This window comes from Equus przewalskii, chromosome 12, assembly GCF_037783145.1.
Source record: "Equus przewalskii isolate Varuska chromosome 12, EquPr2, whole genome shotgun sequence".
Lineage (NCBI taxonomy): Eukaryota > Metazoa > Chordata > Mammalia > Perissodactyla > Equidae > Equus > Equus przewalskii.
This window is the reverse complement of record NC_091842.1, coordinates 42458380-42475879: the sequence shown is the minus strand read 5'-3', so window position 1 is coordinate 42475879 and position 17500 is coordinate 42458380. Positions and strand designations below refer to the sequence as shown.

Below are 17500 nucleotides of genomic sequence, written 5' to 3'. Positions count from 1 at the left end.
GGAGGGCTGCGCACAGGCACCCGGTATCAGACACTAAATCACAACCACCTCCTCGGACGACAGACTGCTGACCCCTCCTGTGTGTTGCAGGTTCATGGCTATGTCCATTCAGGCAGCACTGGGCACCAGATCGGCCGCCGAGGCAGCCTCGGTGTAGACGGGACCAGCGGCTCCCTGCTCCACGTCACTAGGGCGGGTGCCCCCTACATCCTTCTCCCCTGCGGTATGTCACATCTGCTCTTCCCAGGGCCGCCCCAGCCTCGGAGGCCGTGCTGGTCTCGGAGGCCGTGCTGGTCTCAGAGGAGCTCAGCCCCTCGGGGAGGACAGAGTGTGAGGAAGTCTGACTGCAGCCACACTTGTCAGCTTCTGCCTTAATTCCAGGGATGCGAGTCAACACCATCGGGCTCAGAAAACCTCAGGAGCCCCAGCTCCCCGAGGCTCGGGGAGGGCACCGCGTGTCCTGGAAGCGGGGCTGGTGGGCGCGCCTCCTCCCCAGACCCCGGCAGAGGCCCCCATGACTTGAGGCTCTTCCATGTTTGAACAGCGGGTTCGCTGTGTGGCTACTCCGTGAAGGGCCTCTACGAGAAGGTGACCGGGAGGGACAGCCCCCTGAAGAAAGACCCCCGCTGGGAGGGCATGCTCAACGCCACCACCCACAGGCTGCTTCTGCACAGGTTGGTCTGGGCGGCAGCTCCTACGGGTCGGGGCCGCTCCCGAGTGCCCAGAGCCGTCGAGCCGGCGGAGGGGACGAGGGCCTTGCTGTTGGGAACCATGAGCCAAAGTCGGCAAAGAGAAGCTGGATGAAAAGCAGAGAAGACAGGGTCCTGACAGTGGGCTTTTCCTGGTCTCCCCGGAGGGTCTCGTTTCAGAGAACTGGGAGTGCGGGCTGTGCCACGGGAACCCGAGGGACGCAGCCCAGCAGCACATGGGGGGTCCCGGCCTCCCACCACCTCTGTGTTGAGCCCAGTCCCCTGCCTCTGCAGCTCTGGAGCTGTCCGCTTCCTGATGGTGGTCCCGGGGAAAGCCGGCGAGGACCTCCTCCTCGTGAGCTCAGAGGCCTGCAAGCTGCTGGACGGGCAGGACCTGGCCCCCAGGTGGACCCTCAGTGCAGCCCAGGTCCTGAGGTATGGGGTCCTTCTCCAGGAACCTGTGCGATCGCTGCAAGCCAGGCACCCCCAGCCTATCCCCTTGGTGGCCCTGGGGATGACACTGGGGGGCTGGAGGGCCATGAGCTTCTGCCAGAGCCTCCTGCCTGTCACCTGGTGCTGCCCTGTGCCCACATCAAGGGGCTGGTGAAGCCCCTGGTGTCGGCTTCCCGTCAGGGCCCTGGCATGGGCTGCCCCCGCTCTGCCGAGGTGTGGCCAAAGAAGGTGGGGCGGGCCTGTCCCCAGGTGTCTGCTTCCAGAGGCCCTTGTGAGTTCTCCTGCCCTCTTCTCCTTCCAGGAAACCCGTCCTCGGCTACTACAAGCCTGACACCTGGGCCGTGGTCATTGAAAATGGGACCGGCACTGACAGACAGGTCGGCTGCACTTCCTTCTGAGGGGCCTGCCTTTGTCCACAGCTGAGGAGAACTAGTCTGAACGGCACCTGGCTGTGGCCGGGAGGCTGAGCCCCAGTGACCCGTCCTGTTTGCCTTTGGGGGACAGCTCCTCAGGGCTGGCAGGGCTGGCCGTGTGCCTGTGCAAGCCCCGCCGAGCCCCGCACGCTGCCCCTCCCTCCCCAGATCCTGCTCCTGGACCTCAGCAGCGGGGCCGTCCTGTGGAGCCAGGTCCTCCCGGGCCTCCCCGGGGACCCTCAGTCCGCCAGCCTGCCCACCGCAGACCACCGCTCGGCCTTCTTCTTCTGGGGCCTCCACGAGCTGATGGGCACCAACCAGATGGTACGGGCAGGGCAGGTGCTCGGGGCACGCCCGCCAGGAGCATCCAGAGTCCAGCGGACAGGCCTGGGTCCTGCCTTGAGGCGCCAGGAGCTAGCCGGTGACTGTGACCCGGCGAGCCCAGATAAACAGCAGCTGTGTGAGAGCGGGCGGGATGCGGCAGCTGAAAGGCCACAGGGGAAGCCGGGGCTGGGGTCTGCCTTGGGGCGGATGAGGGGAACCTGGGAATAAGTGGGGGCACAGGAAGACGGGCACAGTGTTCAGCTAGAGGACACCGAGGAGGGTCCGGGTTGGTTGAGGGGAGAGGCGGCAGGTGGGTGGAGTTAGAATGGGCATTTTTGGGCCCCGGGTGGGGACGCTGGTGGACACAGCTCTGGGCGTCGTCACTGTCAGGAGCATCCCGTGAGGGGTGAGCTCAGCATTGCCTGGCCACCTGGCCAAGGACGCTTGGTGTCTGCCACCCGGACATGGAGCTGGTCGTGGCCCCAGTCACCCACGCCCCATGGCCTGTTCTTGCCCTAGGAGCCCGGAGACGCCCAGCACAGCCTGTACATGTTCCACCCCACCCTGCCTAGCGTGCTGCTGGAGCTGGCCAACGTCTCTGCCAATATCATCGCCTTCCATGGTGGGTGCGGCCTCCACGTGGCCTGGGCTCCACCCGCTGCGAGGGCTGCTCTGGCTGGTTCCCAGACCTGATGGCCGTGTCCCCCACAGCGGTCCTGTTTGAGCCAAGCCGCCACGCTGCCTGCCTCCTGCTGACCGGCCCAGCCAGCCCAGACGTACCCGGCCTGGTCTCCGTGGCCAAGCACAAGGTGCGGGACCTCATCCTGAGCAGCAGGGTGGTCCACCTGGCCGAGGGCGGACCTGACAGTGACGAGACTGTCAGGGACCGGTTCTCCCGCCTGCGGTACCGGAGCGAGGCCTAGCCACGCCGGAGCTACGGGAGAGGCTCCAGCTGCTGACATTAAAGGTCCTGGGACGTCGCCCCCTCGCCCACTCAGTCTGCACTCCGACCCCCACTCCCGACCCTGCCGACACTCTCTGCCAGGTCCTCGTCCTGCCCAGGGATGCGCGTGGGCGAGGGGACGCCCAGGCCTCTGCCCTCTCCTGCCCAGCATGCTGTGAGGACACTGGGGTCATGCTCAAGGCCACCTGCCTTCCCGGCGGTGTCGCTGGGCCACTGTGGGCCGTGCTTGGCCCTGCGGCGGCCCACCTCACTCATCCACTAGCCAGAGGGGCTGTTGCTGTGGGAGAGCCTGGGCTCCATCCACAGACATCCCTCCCCTCGACCCGTCTGAGCCTTTCTCTCTGCACTGTCCGCTGGGGTCATGGCGCTCAGAGGGTGGTGGGCCCTGGATGGCAGTTCCAGCCCCGCCCTTCGTACTGCAAGGAAGGGAAGGCGTTAGCGTGGCTGGTGGTGACTTGCCCTGAGGTGTCCCCTTGACTGGGCCCATGGGGGGCGGGGCTGTATGGGCCGGGAGGCCCGCCAGCCACTCGAGGGTGTCCTTCGGAGGGTTCACGCCCCCGTGCTGGCTGCTTGTGCTGTGAATGTCCCAGGGAACTGGCCGCAGGACGCGCCCCCTTGATGCACACTGGAGCTGCTTGTCTCCTGGGTCCCTGCACCCCTGGGTGTGGCCAGCGCCTCTCCTCCTTCCTGGTGCTCGGACGGCCCCGGCAGTCGGTGTCACCTGACGCGGGACTCACCTCTGTGCCTTGTGCGCCCAGGCCCGCCCCGCCATGGTGCTCTGTGCGGTCAGCCGTGCCCAGATGAGAAAAAGCAGCCTGACCCAGGCACCGCAGGAAGAAAGCAGAATAAACATCTTGCACTGACCGAAGAGCCCGTGAGGGCGCACGTGCCTCATGTCTGTCTGTCTGCTCCAGAGGGGCGAAGTGGATCTGCTGCCGGCCGGGCTGCTGGAGCAGGGTGGGGAGGGTGGCTGAGGGGGTGAGGGACCCTCTACCTGTGCTTCTCGGAGCGCCCCACCCACAGCAAGCCGGAAACCCGGCCATGGACGTGGATGTGCTCCGCCTGGGGCAGGCAAGGAGTCCCCCAGCACCCGTGCGTCCCCGAGGCTGGCCAGGGAGGGGCTGGGGGTGAGCTCTGGCAGGGGGACCCCCAGGGGGCCTCAGTGAGACCAGATCTGGGTACCAAAGTGATGAGGGCCGTGGCTTTGGAGGATCCTGCGGAATTTCCTGTGGACATTGAAATACAAAAGCCTTGTTTTCTAGCCACACAGAACCACATCCGAAGGCCTGGGGCGGGTGACAGGGGGCTGAGTTTGAATGAAGCATGTCCCTTGTCCCTGTGAAAAGCTGCCCAGCCAATAGGGCCTCAGCATGACGGGGCTGCGATGACGAGTCCTGTGAGTGAAAGTCACCAGGGGCAGGCAGGGCTGGGGCTCAGCGCCACCCACAGTCTCCCAGGGTCTAGGTCGGGCCTGCAGTGCTGGATGGAGGAGCTGGCTCTGGGAAGGAACTACCCGCAAGCCCTGGGACAGTAAGCAGAGTTGGGACCTGAGCCAGGGGACGCTGTCACAGGTGGGCATACTGCACCTGGACTTGTAAATCAAGCAGCTGCGCACAGTCACTCGGTGCCTGGGGGTCGGCCTCTGCCGGGCTCCCTGCAACTCTGAGGCCTTGGGCACCAGAAGCCCAGGAGACCCTGCATTCAACACTAGGAGTCTCCCCACCATGGGGCCCTTGGACTTGGTTTCCTCACTGTCCCCTGGCACACTCACATCCTTGTCCTGCCAGAACACAAAGAACGTTCCCCACTCTCCCCAAGGACCACACCCCACGTCTGAGCCTGAGGACTGAGGGCTGGGTCCTTCCTCTGCTGTGGACCCCACACATGGGACCATCCAAGCCACTGCCTTTGACAGTGAACTCCCCTCATTGTCCTTCACCACCTCCCTCACCACTGCACACCTCATGCACACACACCCCCACACGCACACATGCTCACACACCACACACACATGCACACACGCACGCAAACCCCCCACAGACGTATGCACACACACCCACACATATGCACACACACACCCTACATCTACACTCACGCCACAATATGGACCACAGCAGCAGGGCCTAGAGTGATGGCTGAAGGTCTTTTATTTCTGTGCCAGGCGTGGGCAGGAGAGGGAGGGAGGGGGCCAGCCCTGTGGGAAGGGTGGCACCCCAGCTGTGTCAGTCAGAGCTGCCTCCCAGAGGAGTGGCTGCACCTTCAGCCTGCGTCTGGGGGCCCCGCGAGAGATGGTGATGGGTGTCACCACCTCTTCCCCCAAAGACTCCACCTGTCAGCCCTGGCAAAGATCCGCCCTGGCCATGAACCAGGACGGCTGTCAGAGGGGTGATGACACGGGAGCCACCTCTGTATGACTCTGGCGGAGAAGCCACGGCCTCAAGGAGACCAGACGGAGGTGCACCTTCAGGACGAGGTCTGAGACACGCAGTGACGGCTGAGGCTAGGGCGATGCCTTTGCACACGGCTCTGTGCTCGTCGGAAGGCTGAGCACGGCCCCAGTGGAGTTGGGGGAGCTCCGTGTGTCCCCACCTCTGTGGGTCCCCATCAGCATCCTGCGGGCGAGTGGAGCGGGTGAACTCGCCCTGAGGCCGGCACGTCCTCACCACAGGCAAGTGCTGCCTGCGGGAAACCGCCAGTCTGTGTGTGCATCTTGCTCCCCAGGTATTCGCCGCCCATTTAATGGTTCTGGGGATGGGCGTGGGCACCCAGTACCATTCAGCTGAAGACCACAGAACGCCAGGAGCTCCGCGTGGCAGCAGTCTGGTCTGCCCATCCCATCTCCCCGTTCTCCAGGTGACCCAAGCTCGGCCAATGACAGCCCCTCCCTTGGAGCCAGCACCTGGACCGGTCCCTTCTGGGGGGGGGGGGGCCCAAGGGAAAGGTGGGAAGCCCACGAGAGGCTCCTGGCCCTGCAGCAAGGCCAGGCCCTTTGGGCACGAGGGGACACCGTGCCGGGGCCTCAGCAGCTTCCAGGACCGAGGGGACAGTGATGAGAGTTGAGAATGGCCACCTCCTCCTGCTGTCAGGCCCACCTAGGCCTCCCCGTCACCACCCCTGGGGCCGCCAGCAGCGGCAGCGGGCTCCATGGAAGCGAGGAGAGCAGGGCTGGGGCTCGAGCGCCTGGGCTTCCGCATGAACGGGAACACCCTGGGGGCAAGACCGGGCCTGAGTGCAGGGCGGCGACCTCCTGCCCACCTCGCTGTGGGCTTGGCCGGCTCCAGGCGCTGGGCCCCACCGCGGCTCACCGCCACTTGGTCTCCGGGGGGACCACGGCCTCCGCCAGCAGGCCTCTGTACATGTCGGACTTCAGGAACCTGGGATAGGAATCCTGCAAGAGACAGTGTGCAGCCCTGACCCCTTGAGCCCCTCGCCTCAGCCAGCTTCCCCGCGGTGCAGCTGGCGCTGCTGGGGTCTCCTCCAACCCTCAGGTCCCCCAGGGGACAGTGCTGGAGGTGGCGGTCCCAGACCTGCCACACCAAGTCAGACAGCCTCAGGGAGACCTGGGCTCCCATCCAGCTGGGCCATTTACCAGCAAAAGGAGGGTAGGAGCCCAGTGCCCATGCCTGGAGCACGGACCACGGCCCCTCCAGCAGGGGACTCCTGAGCAGCTGTCACAGGGAGCCAGCGTACCCCTGTTCTCTGTGTAACAGCAGAGTGAGGGCAAGGACATGGAGCCAAATAAAAAACAAGGTTGAGGAAAACTGCATAGTGTTCAGTAAAGAGGAAGGGGAATCTACGAACTGAATTGCTCATATTTTTAAAAGACAAATAAATATAAAAGTCAAGTTGTTAACATTAGTGGGAAGAAGGGAAGATGGAGGGGCAGGGACACGAGCAGGTTTATTTGAATGTACTTTGTTTCGTATACTGGATTTTGAAACTGTGTTGATATTTTACATAATTATAAAAATAAAATAAGGGGACCGGCCTCATGGCCGAGTGGTTATGTTCGCGTGCTCTGCTTCGGGGGCCCAGGGTTTCGCTGGTTCAGATCCTGGGCGCGGACACGGCACCTCTCACCAGGCCATGCTGAGGCGACGTCCCACATGCCACAGCTAGAAGGACCCACAACTAAAAATACACAACTATGTACCGGGGGCCCTTGGGGAGAAAAAGGAAAAATAAAATCTTAAAATAAATAAATAAGTAATCCGCAAACACTGAAAGTGAAGTGGAACAAGTCTAGCTGGGCATCCGGTGGGTGACACCACCCGAACCACATGGTGGAGCTGTTCGTGGAGACGTCCCCGTAGGACACACACCAAGGACAGAAAAGGGAAAGAAGGAAGCCGTTTTTGTGACTGCGTTGTAAACGGCAGAGCTGTGCTGCTCGTCGGTGCTCCTGCGTGAACTTCAAGAAAAGCAGATGGAAAGATCTTCGGTAGGGGAGTGAGGACAGAGAGGGAAGGTCAAGGAACTTGAGGAAGCGGCAATCCTGGATCTGAATTACAGGTCTTAGGATGAACTCTGGATAGATTTTATTTAAAACACACCTATGTCCCACTTCTGTCCACTGAAAGGCCTGAGCACGATGGCCACCCCAGTCTCAATGACACAACTGGAGTGCAGGTCAAGGTGTCTAAACACCACCCTGGAAAAAGGGCCAGGGCTTCTGTGGAAATTGCTGCCTCTACGTCCGGGCAGGAGTCGTCCAAATTTGTGCTGTGGGACAAGCCACCATGCGAGAAAGCAAGGAAGCCCCCGGGGCTGGCGGGGCACATCAAATGACTCAAGAGCCAGCTGGCCGGAGACGTGGCACTCTGAACATCATGTAAGAATAAAAACCCATCAAATCTGGTGAAAATGTGAATTTATGAGGGTATTAAAAACATCCCACCCTCACTGACCACCCTTCGCAGATACGAGGGGGTCCCACTTATTATTTTTAAAAGTGGTAAAAAAGGAAAGAATCGAGCACTGATTCTGCTTTTCTTCTAGGATGGGGCCGCTGGGCCAGCAAAGAGCAGGCGAGGGAGGCATCTCACAGGAAGCTTCCAGCTCAGCCGTGATGGGATCAGAACGTCAAACCCTAAAGAAATCACGGATCTGAGCCACGATTGTGAGTTGCTGTATATGTCACAGAGAGAGGAGGGGTGGAGCTCTCAGACCTTCTGATGGAGACACAGCAAGCACGTCTCTGCAGTAAATATTCTTGACAAAACCGACCAAAGACACAAACAATGAAACCGAAGATGAATCTGACAAACTTTAAATGTGACTACCGATTTGCAGAAACATAGGGGAGACCTCAAAGAGAAACACGTCCAAGATGCCACAGGGGTGTGGTCAGCAAAAATCCAGACGGTGGGAAATGCTACAGGACAAAGGACTCAATTCCTCCAAAACAAAACCAGAAATCAGAAAAAAAAGATCTAGAGAAGAAACCGACACTTCAAAAAGAGGCTTAAGAGACTTAATCAATTCTGACGTATGGACCTCGTTTGGATCCAAATTCAAGCAAATTGAAAAGAAAATAGAAAGAGAACTATTTCTAGGCCGTGGTATAAAGAATAAAAGCCCCCAGCGATGTCAAGCCCTGGGCCCTGGAAGCTGTGACTATGTCCCTTAAAAGGCAGAGAGACTCTGCAGATGTGATCAAGTTAATCCTCTCGAGGTTGGGAGGCACCCCAGATGACCCAGCCGGGCTCAGCGTGATCACAGGGGCCCCTATAAGTTGAAGTGGGAGGCAGGAGCGTCAGAGACAGAGAAATCTGAAGCTGTGCTCTGCTGGCTGCGAGGATGGGAGAAGGAGCCGGGAGCCAACGAATGCGGCGCCTTCCGAAGTTGGAAAAGGCCAGAAACGGATTCTCCCCTGGAACCTCTAGAAGGAACCAGCCCTGCAGACCCCTTGATGTTAGCCCAGGGAGACCGTGTCAGACCTCTGGCCTCCACAACTGCGAGAGCATAAATCTGTATGGCTTTAAGCCACCAAGCTGGGGGCGTGTTTTTGCAGTGGCAACAAGAACGAACACGGAGGGAGGCCGTTGGGGAGCGAGGACCCCGACTGAGGCCGTGGAGGGAAAGCTGCTCGTGTTCAGCATGTGATGCTGGCATGTGCGGTCAAGTTGAAAAGGGAGAAGGTCCATGTCCTTCAGAGGAACTTCCCGAAACACCTGCAGATAGGAAGGCTGGAAACGGCGCTAAAGTCATGGGGTGGGTGCAGCGGGCAGGAGTGACCGTGAGTCTGGACAGGCCCTGGGTGACCATTTTTGAAGCCAGGCAGTAGGTTCCAGGGGATTCATCATTTCACTTTATTTTTGTGTATATCTGAATTGTTCCCTATTAAAATGCTTCTTAAAGTCAGCGCTGGGCCCTCATTAAGCGCGTGCCTGGGGCAGCCCCTCGGAGGCTCAGTTTGTTCTGCTATAAAGGGCAGAGTAAGGGCAGCCCCCTGGGGGCGTGAGTGTATAGACAGGGCTCCAGGGCGGTGGCCCTTTGACCCTGCTCTGGGGGTGGGGGACACTGAGGCCTGGCCTGGGCTGGATGCCCCTGAGCCTCCCGGGCGGCACAGGGAGGGGGTGCCTACCTTCTTCATCAGCATGTAGATGTGCAGCTGGGCGTCGTCCAGCACGTAGCGGTGGGGCCGGCGCAGCCCCTCCAGGGTCCGCTCCATCGTGTGGCTGTCGATGTTGACCCAGCGGGCGGCACCAGGGGCCAGGAACTGCCTGTGTACGGGGAACAGCCGGGTGGTCCAGGCTCTTCACCCCAGCCGGCCGCCGGCCAGCACCCGCCACTCAGCACTCACTCGTACACGGCGTCCACCAGGGCGGGGACCTGGGCCTGCCCTCCGTGGCGCAGCTCCTCGCATGCCTCCCAGAAGCTGAGGTTCTCGGCTGGGGGTCCAGGCACCAGGTCAGGCCCACCCCGAGCTGCAGGCAGGGCTGGTGGGAACAGGGTCGGGGGTGTTCCGCCCTGGGACCTTGAGCAGGGCCTCTAGCTTCTCACCACTGAACTCCTTCCTGAGAAATTCCATGAAATGGGCGCGTCCCACGGGGTCTTCCAAGAGCTCCCGGAAACTGAAGCCCCATCGGTCCACACGGAGCTTCGTGGGCGCAGCCACGCTGGGGGAGAGGGCGGGGTCAGCCAGGAGCACAAGGAATGTGGGGCAGGTGGGGAGGTGGGGAGGACACGGGCCATCCTGGGCTCACCTGGGTGCGTTCACGACCCAGTAGGTGTCGCTGTCTGCGATCCAAGGGTTGCTGGGCAGGCACCCGGACATGATGGGGTCATGCGGCCCGTGCTGGCTGCTGAACTTGAGGTACCTGGGGGTGGGGATGGGCCAGGGCCAGGGCAGGGAGGGGCTGTGGGGACGAGGGCCAGGGAGGAGGGTCTGGGTTCTGGGCTGGGGGTCCCCAGCCACCACCCCCCATCCCACTCACGCCTCGAGGCAGACTGAGGACTTCACCCGGGTCCGGCCCAGCGCCTTCCTGCAGTACTCGATCTGGGACACGAGACCTGTGAGGTGGCCTGCGCAGGGGTCGGCCAGCCCTCCCCTCCCAGTGGCCCCCAGGACATACCTCCCGCCTGTAGAAATCCATGTTCTTGGTCTGGAAAGGGCCGGGTGGGCTGCAGTCAGGAGGCAGGCCCCTGTTGGGGACTGACATCCCACCCCTGTCCCAGCCCTCAGAGCCCCCTCCTCCAATGAGGGGTCTGACTTCCCAGGAAACGTCTAGGGGCCTATGGTCTGGCATTTTCCAGAATGTTCCATGGAGCCCTTAGGTTCTCAAAGTTGCTTTGAGGTTCCCCAATTGTCACTCTTTCATATTTTCAGATGTATTTAGATCCTTTATATAAACAACCTATGCACAAGAGATGCTGCTATGGGCTCATGCTGGGCCCCTGGCCTTGTTAACTTATCTCCAAGTTTAACTCATTGTGTGCAGAGCTCAGACCCCGCCTGCCGTCTGCTCATGGGCTCTGGGACAGAGTGTGACCACGGAATGACTGGCCCCTCCCAACACTCACAACCAACACGGGAACAGGCGGAGGCGAGGGCCACAGCACCCTCAGGAGGCCTGTGATTTCAGTCTTTCTCAGTTCTCTTTGACCGACTTTATGATGGGGGAACTATAAACCTATGACCGTGAGCTTAGGGTTTCGAGGTTAGGAAGAAGCTTTGTCAGTAAGGCCCCAGGCGAACCTGTTGCGTATTTTAGATTTCACAGGATTTGAACAGAGGGCCCTGCTGTTACAAAGTTTGGACATGTCTGTGCAGGTCCAGTTCCCTCTGGTTCCAGAGGCCACCAGAGGCCTTGGAGGGAGGTGGCTGGTCTGGCCCAAGTCCCTCAGGCCCATGGCCCTGCTTGTCACCCCTCCAACTCCCTGTGGACCCTGATGCTGCCCTGGTCTTGGGGAAGAGCACCCCCGTCCCCCCGCCCGGAGTCATTGCACTTACTTGCACCCAGGGCAGCAGGTGGGAGGCGAGAGAAGGCGAGAGTTAGCAGGGGGCTGGGAGAGGGGACTGAGCGAGGGGAGAGGGAGACCAGGAGCGGGGCAGTGATGCAGCGGAGCAGCTGCGTCAATTGCCATTTGGATGGACAGATGGACAGAAGGATGGACGGCAGCCCCCAAGTAGTCCCACAGTGGTGCAGGAGTTGGGGGGGGCTGGGGGCTGCGTGCAGGGCCCTCACCATCTGCACTCGCCTGGCTGTGCAGGAGCCCCGCTCTGGACCCTGCTCCAGCACGCTGGGGACCCCAGGCTGCAGAGGGGAGAGGAGATGAGGTGGGGGGCTGAGGTGGGCTGCTGAGACCCAGCCCGGGGCTACGTTCCTGCCCCCACTAGCCCCCAATGCCGAAGCTCTGCAGCCACATGCCATGCCGTTAGTGTGAAAACAGATTCAGAGGAACCCAGGAGCCTGAGCCTTGAGCCTCTCTGAGTCCCCTCTCCGCCCATTCCCAGCTCCTGGCCACCTCCCCTCCCAGAGCCGGCTCCAGGTTCCTCTCCAGCACCTCGCCCAGCGCATGGCCCCCTGAGCTCCACATGCACACCTCGCCCCAGCCTGGCTCTGCCACTCAGGCGAAATCCTTGACTTTCTCCCCAAAGCTCCCCGTTCTTCCTCGCCTCCGCCAAGCTCACCTCCACAAGCCGCCTGCTCAAGCAGAAACCTGACGTTCTCCAGAGAGTCCCTCACCACAGCCGTACGTCCCACCACCCCTTCCTCAGTCACACACCCCGGGCTGGCCCCTCCCTCACCGCCGCCTCGTGCCCACTCGCCCTGAGGTCCCCTCCACATGGACCCCCACCCCTCATGGTCAGCCTGGCTGACCCCGGGCCATGCGCACAGCCTTGGGGCCACGCCCACTATGCCCTCTTGCCTGGCCCTCAGGTGCACGACGAGTTGTTTTCCCAGATCCCCCCGCCCCCCACACACTGGATGGGCTGTGGGTTCCTCTCACTTTTTTTCATGGATTTTTCCCACAGGAGCTTCCATTCACGGTAGCTGTGACTGCCCGGCCACCCCTGGCTGTGCCCACTTCATCTCTCTACAGGCCCACACAATAGGGGACCTCAAACAACCCACGAGGACCACGGCCCTGGGTAAGGCAGGAACCCACCAGAAGCTCTTGGCCTCTGACCTCTGTCCCTCATGCTCTGGCTCCACTTTGCCTCCTCCCAAGGGTCCTCAGGACCCCCATTCTGCTTCCCAGTGCCTTTCCCTCAGACCTGGAGAGAAATTGGTTTGTCCTGGGGTCCGGGAGTGTGGGGCAGCGAGGCCTGGCCTTGTGGTCTCTGGGTTCGGATGAGCCACATAACTAGAACCTCCCGTCACCCACCAGGACCCCAAAAGGCACGTCCTTCCCACAGGCTCAAAGCACAGGTCTGCGTGAGCGTTTGAGCAAGACACACCAACTCCCAGCAGGACCCCACTGCCGTCCGCAACCCGCCCCATCCCCACACGGGGCTCACCGGGGGTCTGTGCACCAGCCAGAAGGTCTGCTCCTGGCACGCGATGACCAGCCTGTCCCCCTTCCTGCGCTGCTTAGCTGCTCTGGGGGGGAGGTGGCGTTGGGAGGACACCGTGCCCACCACAGCGCCTCCCCCACCCCATCAGGCCAGGGCCCGGGCAGGCAGCCAAGCCGGCCGTGCCTTCTGGTCCCAAGGCTGCAGGGCCGGGCCTCACCGCAGCTGTTCCCTCGCCTGCATCACTACCAGGTCCCACGTGTGGCTGATCTTCCTGTGCAGCTGGTTGTAGTGCTCCTGGGGGGTCGAGGTCTCAGTGGGTGACCCCTCCCGTGCCCGGCTCTGAGCCTTAGAGGTTGTGCGCATGTGCATTATCCTGGGGCCTGGGCTGTGGGCTCCAGGGCAAACTGTGAGGCCCTGGGGCCACAAGTGGGGCTTGAGGTCCAAGGGTTGGACTCAGCCTGGCGGGGAGCCCACCTTCTCATGGTCGACCAATGCTCCTTGCTTTCGGATGTTCTTCTTGGCCAGATAGATGGCTGGAAGGACAGGGGGACAGGCTGCCAAGAGCAATCTCTGCCCCTCCTTCCCTTTGGCATTACCCAGAGGCCACCAGTCCTGGGAGCTTGTGCAGGCTAGCCTGCCGCTCCCCACTCACCATAGTCCAGCTCGGCGGCTGGCCACTGGGTGCTCGTCCAGAAATAGGGCGTCTGGTGCAGTGCAGGGACAAGAATGTCTGGGACCTCCTGGGCCTTCCCTCCCCAGGAGTTGCCCCCACCCTCTCAGGTCCCTTGGGAGGAGAATGGGCTGGCTGCCAGGATCTGCCTGTCCGCCCATGGCCCCGAGGGTCACTGACCCGGGCCATTCTCTCCACCTTGAACCAAGCTCCACTCACGCCTGGGGCCCTGTGCAGGGATGGCCTCCCTGACTCCGGGCTCCGAGGTGCAGCCCCAGGGCAGGGTGGGGAGGAGCCCAAGTCCCCACTGCAGTCACAGCCTGTGCTGAGGGGCCAGGGAGGGGCAGGGACTGAGGGCAGGCCCAGCCTGGGTGCCTGTTTGTGGCCAGGGAGGGCAGGAGGGGGCGTCCGTCATGACTGAGGACACAGTGAGGTGGAAGGCTCCTGCACTCAGGCCCCACACAGCCTCCTTCAGGGGCAGGGGTCAAAGGACCCCTGGAGGATCCTCCCCAGGCACTACCCTTTATGGGGGCCCTACTGTGGCCCCAGAAAAATTGAAAGTCCCGCCCCTTAACTTGGTGTCTCTACCACAAGGACCCTTCCAGTCCAGCCCATTTGGGGAAGCGTGGCTGGACCACCAGGCCTGCAGTGAAATCACCCAGTACCCTGCTCCAACCCCAGCCCTGCCCCTTCCAGGGGTCCCCACTCGTTGGGCTGCTGGAGGGGGGGACGTTCCACCTGCTCCCAGCTGAGCCTGACCTGGAACCTGTAGGGCGTGTCGTCTGGCTGGAGCAGGAGGCTGAGGGGGTCCCGCAGTGGGTACAGGTAGCCGTGGCGCACGAGGAGGGTGCCCAGGTGCAGGGCCTCTGGGGGCGCGTGGGGAGTGCTCAGCGGGGAGAGCCGAGCTGGTCCCCCCACCCCACAAGCTCCCCTCCCCAGCGCACTGGGCTTGGTCTGACATGGGTGCGCCGGAGATGCCCCGCCCAGGCCATCCGCAGGGCGACCCCCAGGGGGGTGGGGGGAGGGACGGGCAGCGGGCCGACCCCTCACCCTCCTCCGAGATGCAGTACTTCTGGATCAACCACTCCACGATGTCGCTGCCTGCACAGCAGAGACTGGGGTGGGGGTAGGCCAAGGCAGGGCCGCTCGCCCCCCACCCCAGCCTCCGCGGCCCCTCACCGGCAACCGCGTGGGGGATGACAGTGATGAGCAGGCGCTGGCTCCGCATCTTCACGCCCTGGTCGGGGTCTTGCATACTCACGACCACCCGCTCCATCTGGGCGAAGGGGGCCTTGAGGGTCCGCTCTGGCCGGCCTCCCCCACCCGAGACCCTGATTCCCGGACCGGCCAGGCTGCCCGGATCAGGGCGCTCAGAGGGGATTAACGCGCAGCGATGGGGTATTTCAGGCCGCGGCTGGAGGTGGAGGCGCGAGCGGGGGTTGGGGGAGCGGGCAGACGCGAGGGGCGACCCTCAGCTCGGGGGTTTCCGCCGCCCGCCCGGCGCCGCTCCGCCCCACACAGAGCCAGCGCCCCCAGCCCCGCGTCCACACTCGCGCGCTCGCGCAGCGTCCACACTCGCGCGCACCCGCACCCACTCCTCTCCGGCCCCTCCTGCCCTCGGATGTCGGGAACCTGGGGCACGGTGGGACGTCCGCCCGGCACCCACCTTGCTCAGATGCGGCCTCTGCGCGCTGGGGCACCCGCCGGGGGGCGCGGGGCCGGCGGCCATGGCGACGGCCGGGAGGGTGAGGGTGTCCCGCCGCCCCGCCCCGCGCCCGCCCGCGCCCCGCCCCGCCCCAGTTAACCCTGGGCGGCCGCGCGGCCTGGGTCGGCCCAGCGCCCACTCCGGGTGCGGAACCGGCCGGCGCCCGAGGAGTCTCCCCCACGACACGAGAACCTCAGACCCTGCCCCAGGGACTCGCTGGGGACCTTGCGAGGGGGCTTGTGAGGGAATCGGGGCCCACCTGGGAGAGGAGGGGGCTCCGGGAGAGGGAGGGCGCTCCGTGCGGGGAGGGTCTCCAGGAGAGGGGCCCCGGGGCGAAGGTGGGCTGCGGTGGGGGACAAAGGTTTCGGGTCTGCTGTCCCCCCCGCCCCGCATACCCACCCTACGTGCAGCACCCTAGCACCCTCAGGATGTGGGGACCAGCAGTGGAGGGGGCTGTGGGGTCACATGAGGGGTCTGACTGCCCTAGGAGTGTGTCCCTGCAATTGTTTGATCCCATACATGACTGTGTGTGTGCCACCAGGTTGCTGTGACGCTGTGGCTGCATAGGTGTGCTGCATGGGGGCCCTTGGAGGCTTGGGGGAAGGTGGCAGCGGGCTCAGTTCCCCTCAGCTGCAGGAGGCCTGGGTGGGGCCAGTGGAGGAGCAGACAGAGACCACATCCAGGATACCCCTAGACGGTGGGAGAGGGGCTTCACTGAGGAGGCAGGATCTCAACAAGCACCCACACCCCCAAGGTTCGCCCCAGGGCTGGGGGCTCAATCTTGGCCCTTTTTCTCTCCTCCAACAGCTTCGCCCCCACCCCCGCCTTTGCTGGGGACATTTTTAAGAGGTGCAAACAGGTCTATTTCTGCTTTTCAGGGATAGAGTCCCTCCCCTCCCCTCCCCACTCAGGGGGAGCTGGGGGCGGGGCAGGATGGGGGTTTTTCCTTTGGCCAGCAGCCTCAGACATAGCTGTCTGAATCTATTTCCACTGCCCACAAGGCCAGGTCCCGCAGGAGTCCCGGCCGGGGCACTGGGGGGCCCCTACCTCTGCCAGGGCACTGTCCCCCAGTGAAGTCCTCCCCCCACACAGGCGGGTCAGGCTGGCCCCAGGCCTGGCTGTCCTCTGGACGGGGGGCATCCACAGAGGCTGGAGACCACCAGAGGCCGGAGCTGTCCCCAGCCTGGGGACAACTGGCTTCCTTGACTGACACCCATCGTCCCAGGGAAGGGGCAGCAGGGACGGGGCCCTAGAAGGGCCTGGGCCCCAGCTGGGGGGATCCTGCCTTGAAAGATTGTGGGCGGGTGGGGCCGCAAGGGGGGCAGCTCTCTGGCACCCATGGCCTGCTGGCCTCCTACTCAGGGGCACCTTTGGGAAAGGGTGGGTCTGATCCCTGGGCGTCCTCAGAAATGAAGGTGGGGGTGGATGGGGTGGAAGGACTCAGGCTGGCATTCTGCCTCCTCCCCAGCTCAGACCTCGGCCTTCACTCCGGCTGTCCTCAGCCCAAGGTCCAGCTCACCCTTGTTCTCTGTGCGGGCTGACCCCTGGCTACTCACCCCACGTTTGTTTAGGTATCAAGACCAGCCCTCCAAGCTCCCTTCTCAGCACTGCACCCAGGGGGTTCTGTTTTGGATCAGTGTCTGTTTCTCCCCAAGGACGGGCCATTGGAATCGTCCAGGTCCCCACAGCCAACAGAGACCCCACCCTGCCATACTGACACAGCTCAGTCAATAAACACTTGAGTGATGGCTGTGTGTCTCCTGATTGCACCTCACCGTGTGCGTGGGACCCGGGATCCCTGTGTGTGGACACTGCGAACCTCTGGGGTGCGGGGCCAGGAGGCTGTGCAGACACACACAGCCCCCTGCTCCGCAAGGCTGGACGGACTCCAGGAGTCCCCTCTGCCCAGACAGGAGCTCCAGCGGGAGCGGGGTGGGGGAGGGTGGGGGACTGTTGGGCTCCAGGTGCAGCCTGCACTGCCTGCAGGTAATGAGGGCCTGGGGACACGCGGGAGGGGGGACACACACGCACCTGCTCCGCTCGGCGCCCCCAGCCCCACCCGCCCCGCCCAGGGGGCTTCCCCGGAGACTCCCCAGACGCCCGCGGCGCCGTTGGGTGGGGCGGCCCCAGTGGCCAGAGCGGGGTGCGGGCCGGGCGGCGGCTGGGACCGTGACGCGGCCGTGTGCGTCCGTGTCCGCGGCGGCCGTGCGGGGTCCGGGTGCGCCCGCGGCGGGGACGACCGGTGCCGGCGCCGTGCGGGCGACACGCGCGTCTCTGCGGGCTGCGCGGGGTCCGCGGAGCGGCTGGGGGCGCGCGGC

At 63.2% G+C, this 17500-nt stretch overlaps 2 protein-coding genes and 1 long non-coding RNA gene across 29 annotated transcripts in view; 2 read left to right on the top strand and 1 right to left on the bottom strand.

The window, feature by feature from the left end:
- FAM234A (family with sequence similarity 234 member A) overlaps positions 1–3707 on the top strand; it is a 34107-nt gene extending 30400 nt beyond the window's left edge. For 3 of the 5 annotated variants that reach the window (XM_008538404.2, XM_070568885.1, XM_008538406.2), the window contains exons 6-12: positions 91–223; positions 545–674; positions 984–1124; positions 1444–1519; positions 1724–1879; positions 2399–2501; positions 2591–3707. In XM_008538404.2, coding sequence (XP_008536626.2) covers positions 91–223; positions 545–674; positions 984–1124; positions 1444–1519; positions 1724–1879; positions 2399–2501; positions 2591–2802 — 951 coding nt within the window. In that variant the 3' untranslated portion in view covers positions 2803–3707. The remainder of the gene's footprint in view (positions 1–90; positions 224–544; positions 675–983; positions 1125–1443; positions 1520–1723; positions 1880–2398; positions 2502–2590) is intronic. The other 2 variants (XM_008538408.2, XM_070568886.1) reach the window with 1 other exon arrangement.
- A 1265-nt stretch (positions 3708–4972) lies between these two features.
- RGS11 (regulator of G protein signaling 11) lies at positions 4973–15682 on the bottom strand. Of its 23 annotated transcripts, none has more exons than XM_008538394.2 (17): positions 15144–15289; positions 14657–14753; positions 14528–14578; positions 14237–14343; positions 13460–13511; positions 13282–13340; positions 13025–13101; positions 12811–12892; positions 11534–11602; positions 10421–10450; positions 10283–10344; positions 10052–10165; positions 9849–9964; positions 9649–9736; positions 9430–9568; positions 6149–6231; positions 4973–6050 (listed from the first exon to the last, which is right to left on the bottom strand). In XM_008538394.2, the coding sequence occupies exons 1-17, from the start codon at positions 15204–15206 to the stop codon at positions 5936–5938; spliced, it is 1404 nt and encodes a 467-aa protein (XP_008536616.2). In that variant the 5' UTR covers positions 15207–15289; the 3' UTR covers positions 4973–5935. The 23 variants fall into 23 exon arrangements, 20 of the variants coding, with proteins under 20 accessions (XP_008536616.2, XP_008536617.2, XP_008536613.2 ...); XM_008538395.2 differs by having other exon boundaries at positions 10421–10444; XR_011524957.1 differs by having other exon boundaries at positions 11547–11602; positions 14528–14753; positions 15144–15682.
- Positions 7160–9206, top strand: LOC139074938 (uncharacterized). The gene is made up of 2 exons (XR_011524959.1): positions 7160–7674; positions 7842–9206. It is a non-coding gene; the product is annotated as an uncharacterized lncRNA (long non-coding RNA).
- Positions 15683–17500: the final 1818 nt, after the last annotated feature.

Bases quoted from the DNA above. Each gene is read 5' to 3' on its own strand.
- RGS11 (XM_008538386.2), bottom strand. From the start codon at position 15,206: ATGGCCGCCGGCCCCGCGCCCCCCGGCGGGTGCCCCAGCGCGCAGAGG. The intron at 11,603-12,810 runs GTGAGCCCCGTG...TCCCCTCTGCAG, and splicing joins GGCTGGTGCACAGACCCCCG to CCTGGGGTCCCCAGCGTGCT. The intron at 9,737-9,848 runs GTGAGAAGCTAG...CTGGACCCCCAG, and splicing joins TCTCAGGAAGGAGTTCAGTG to CCGAGAACCTCAGCTTCTGG.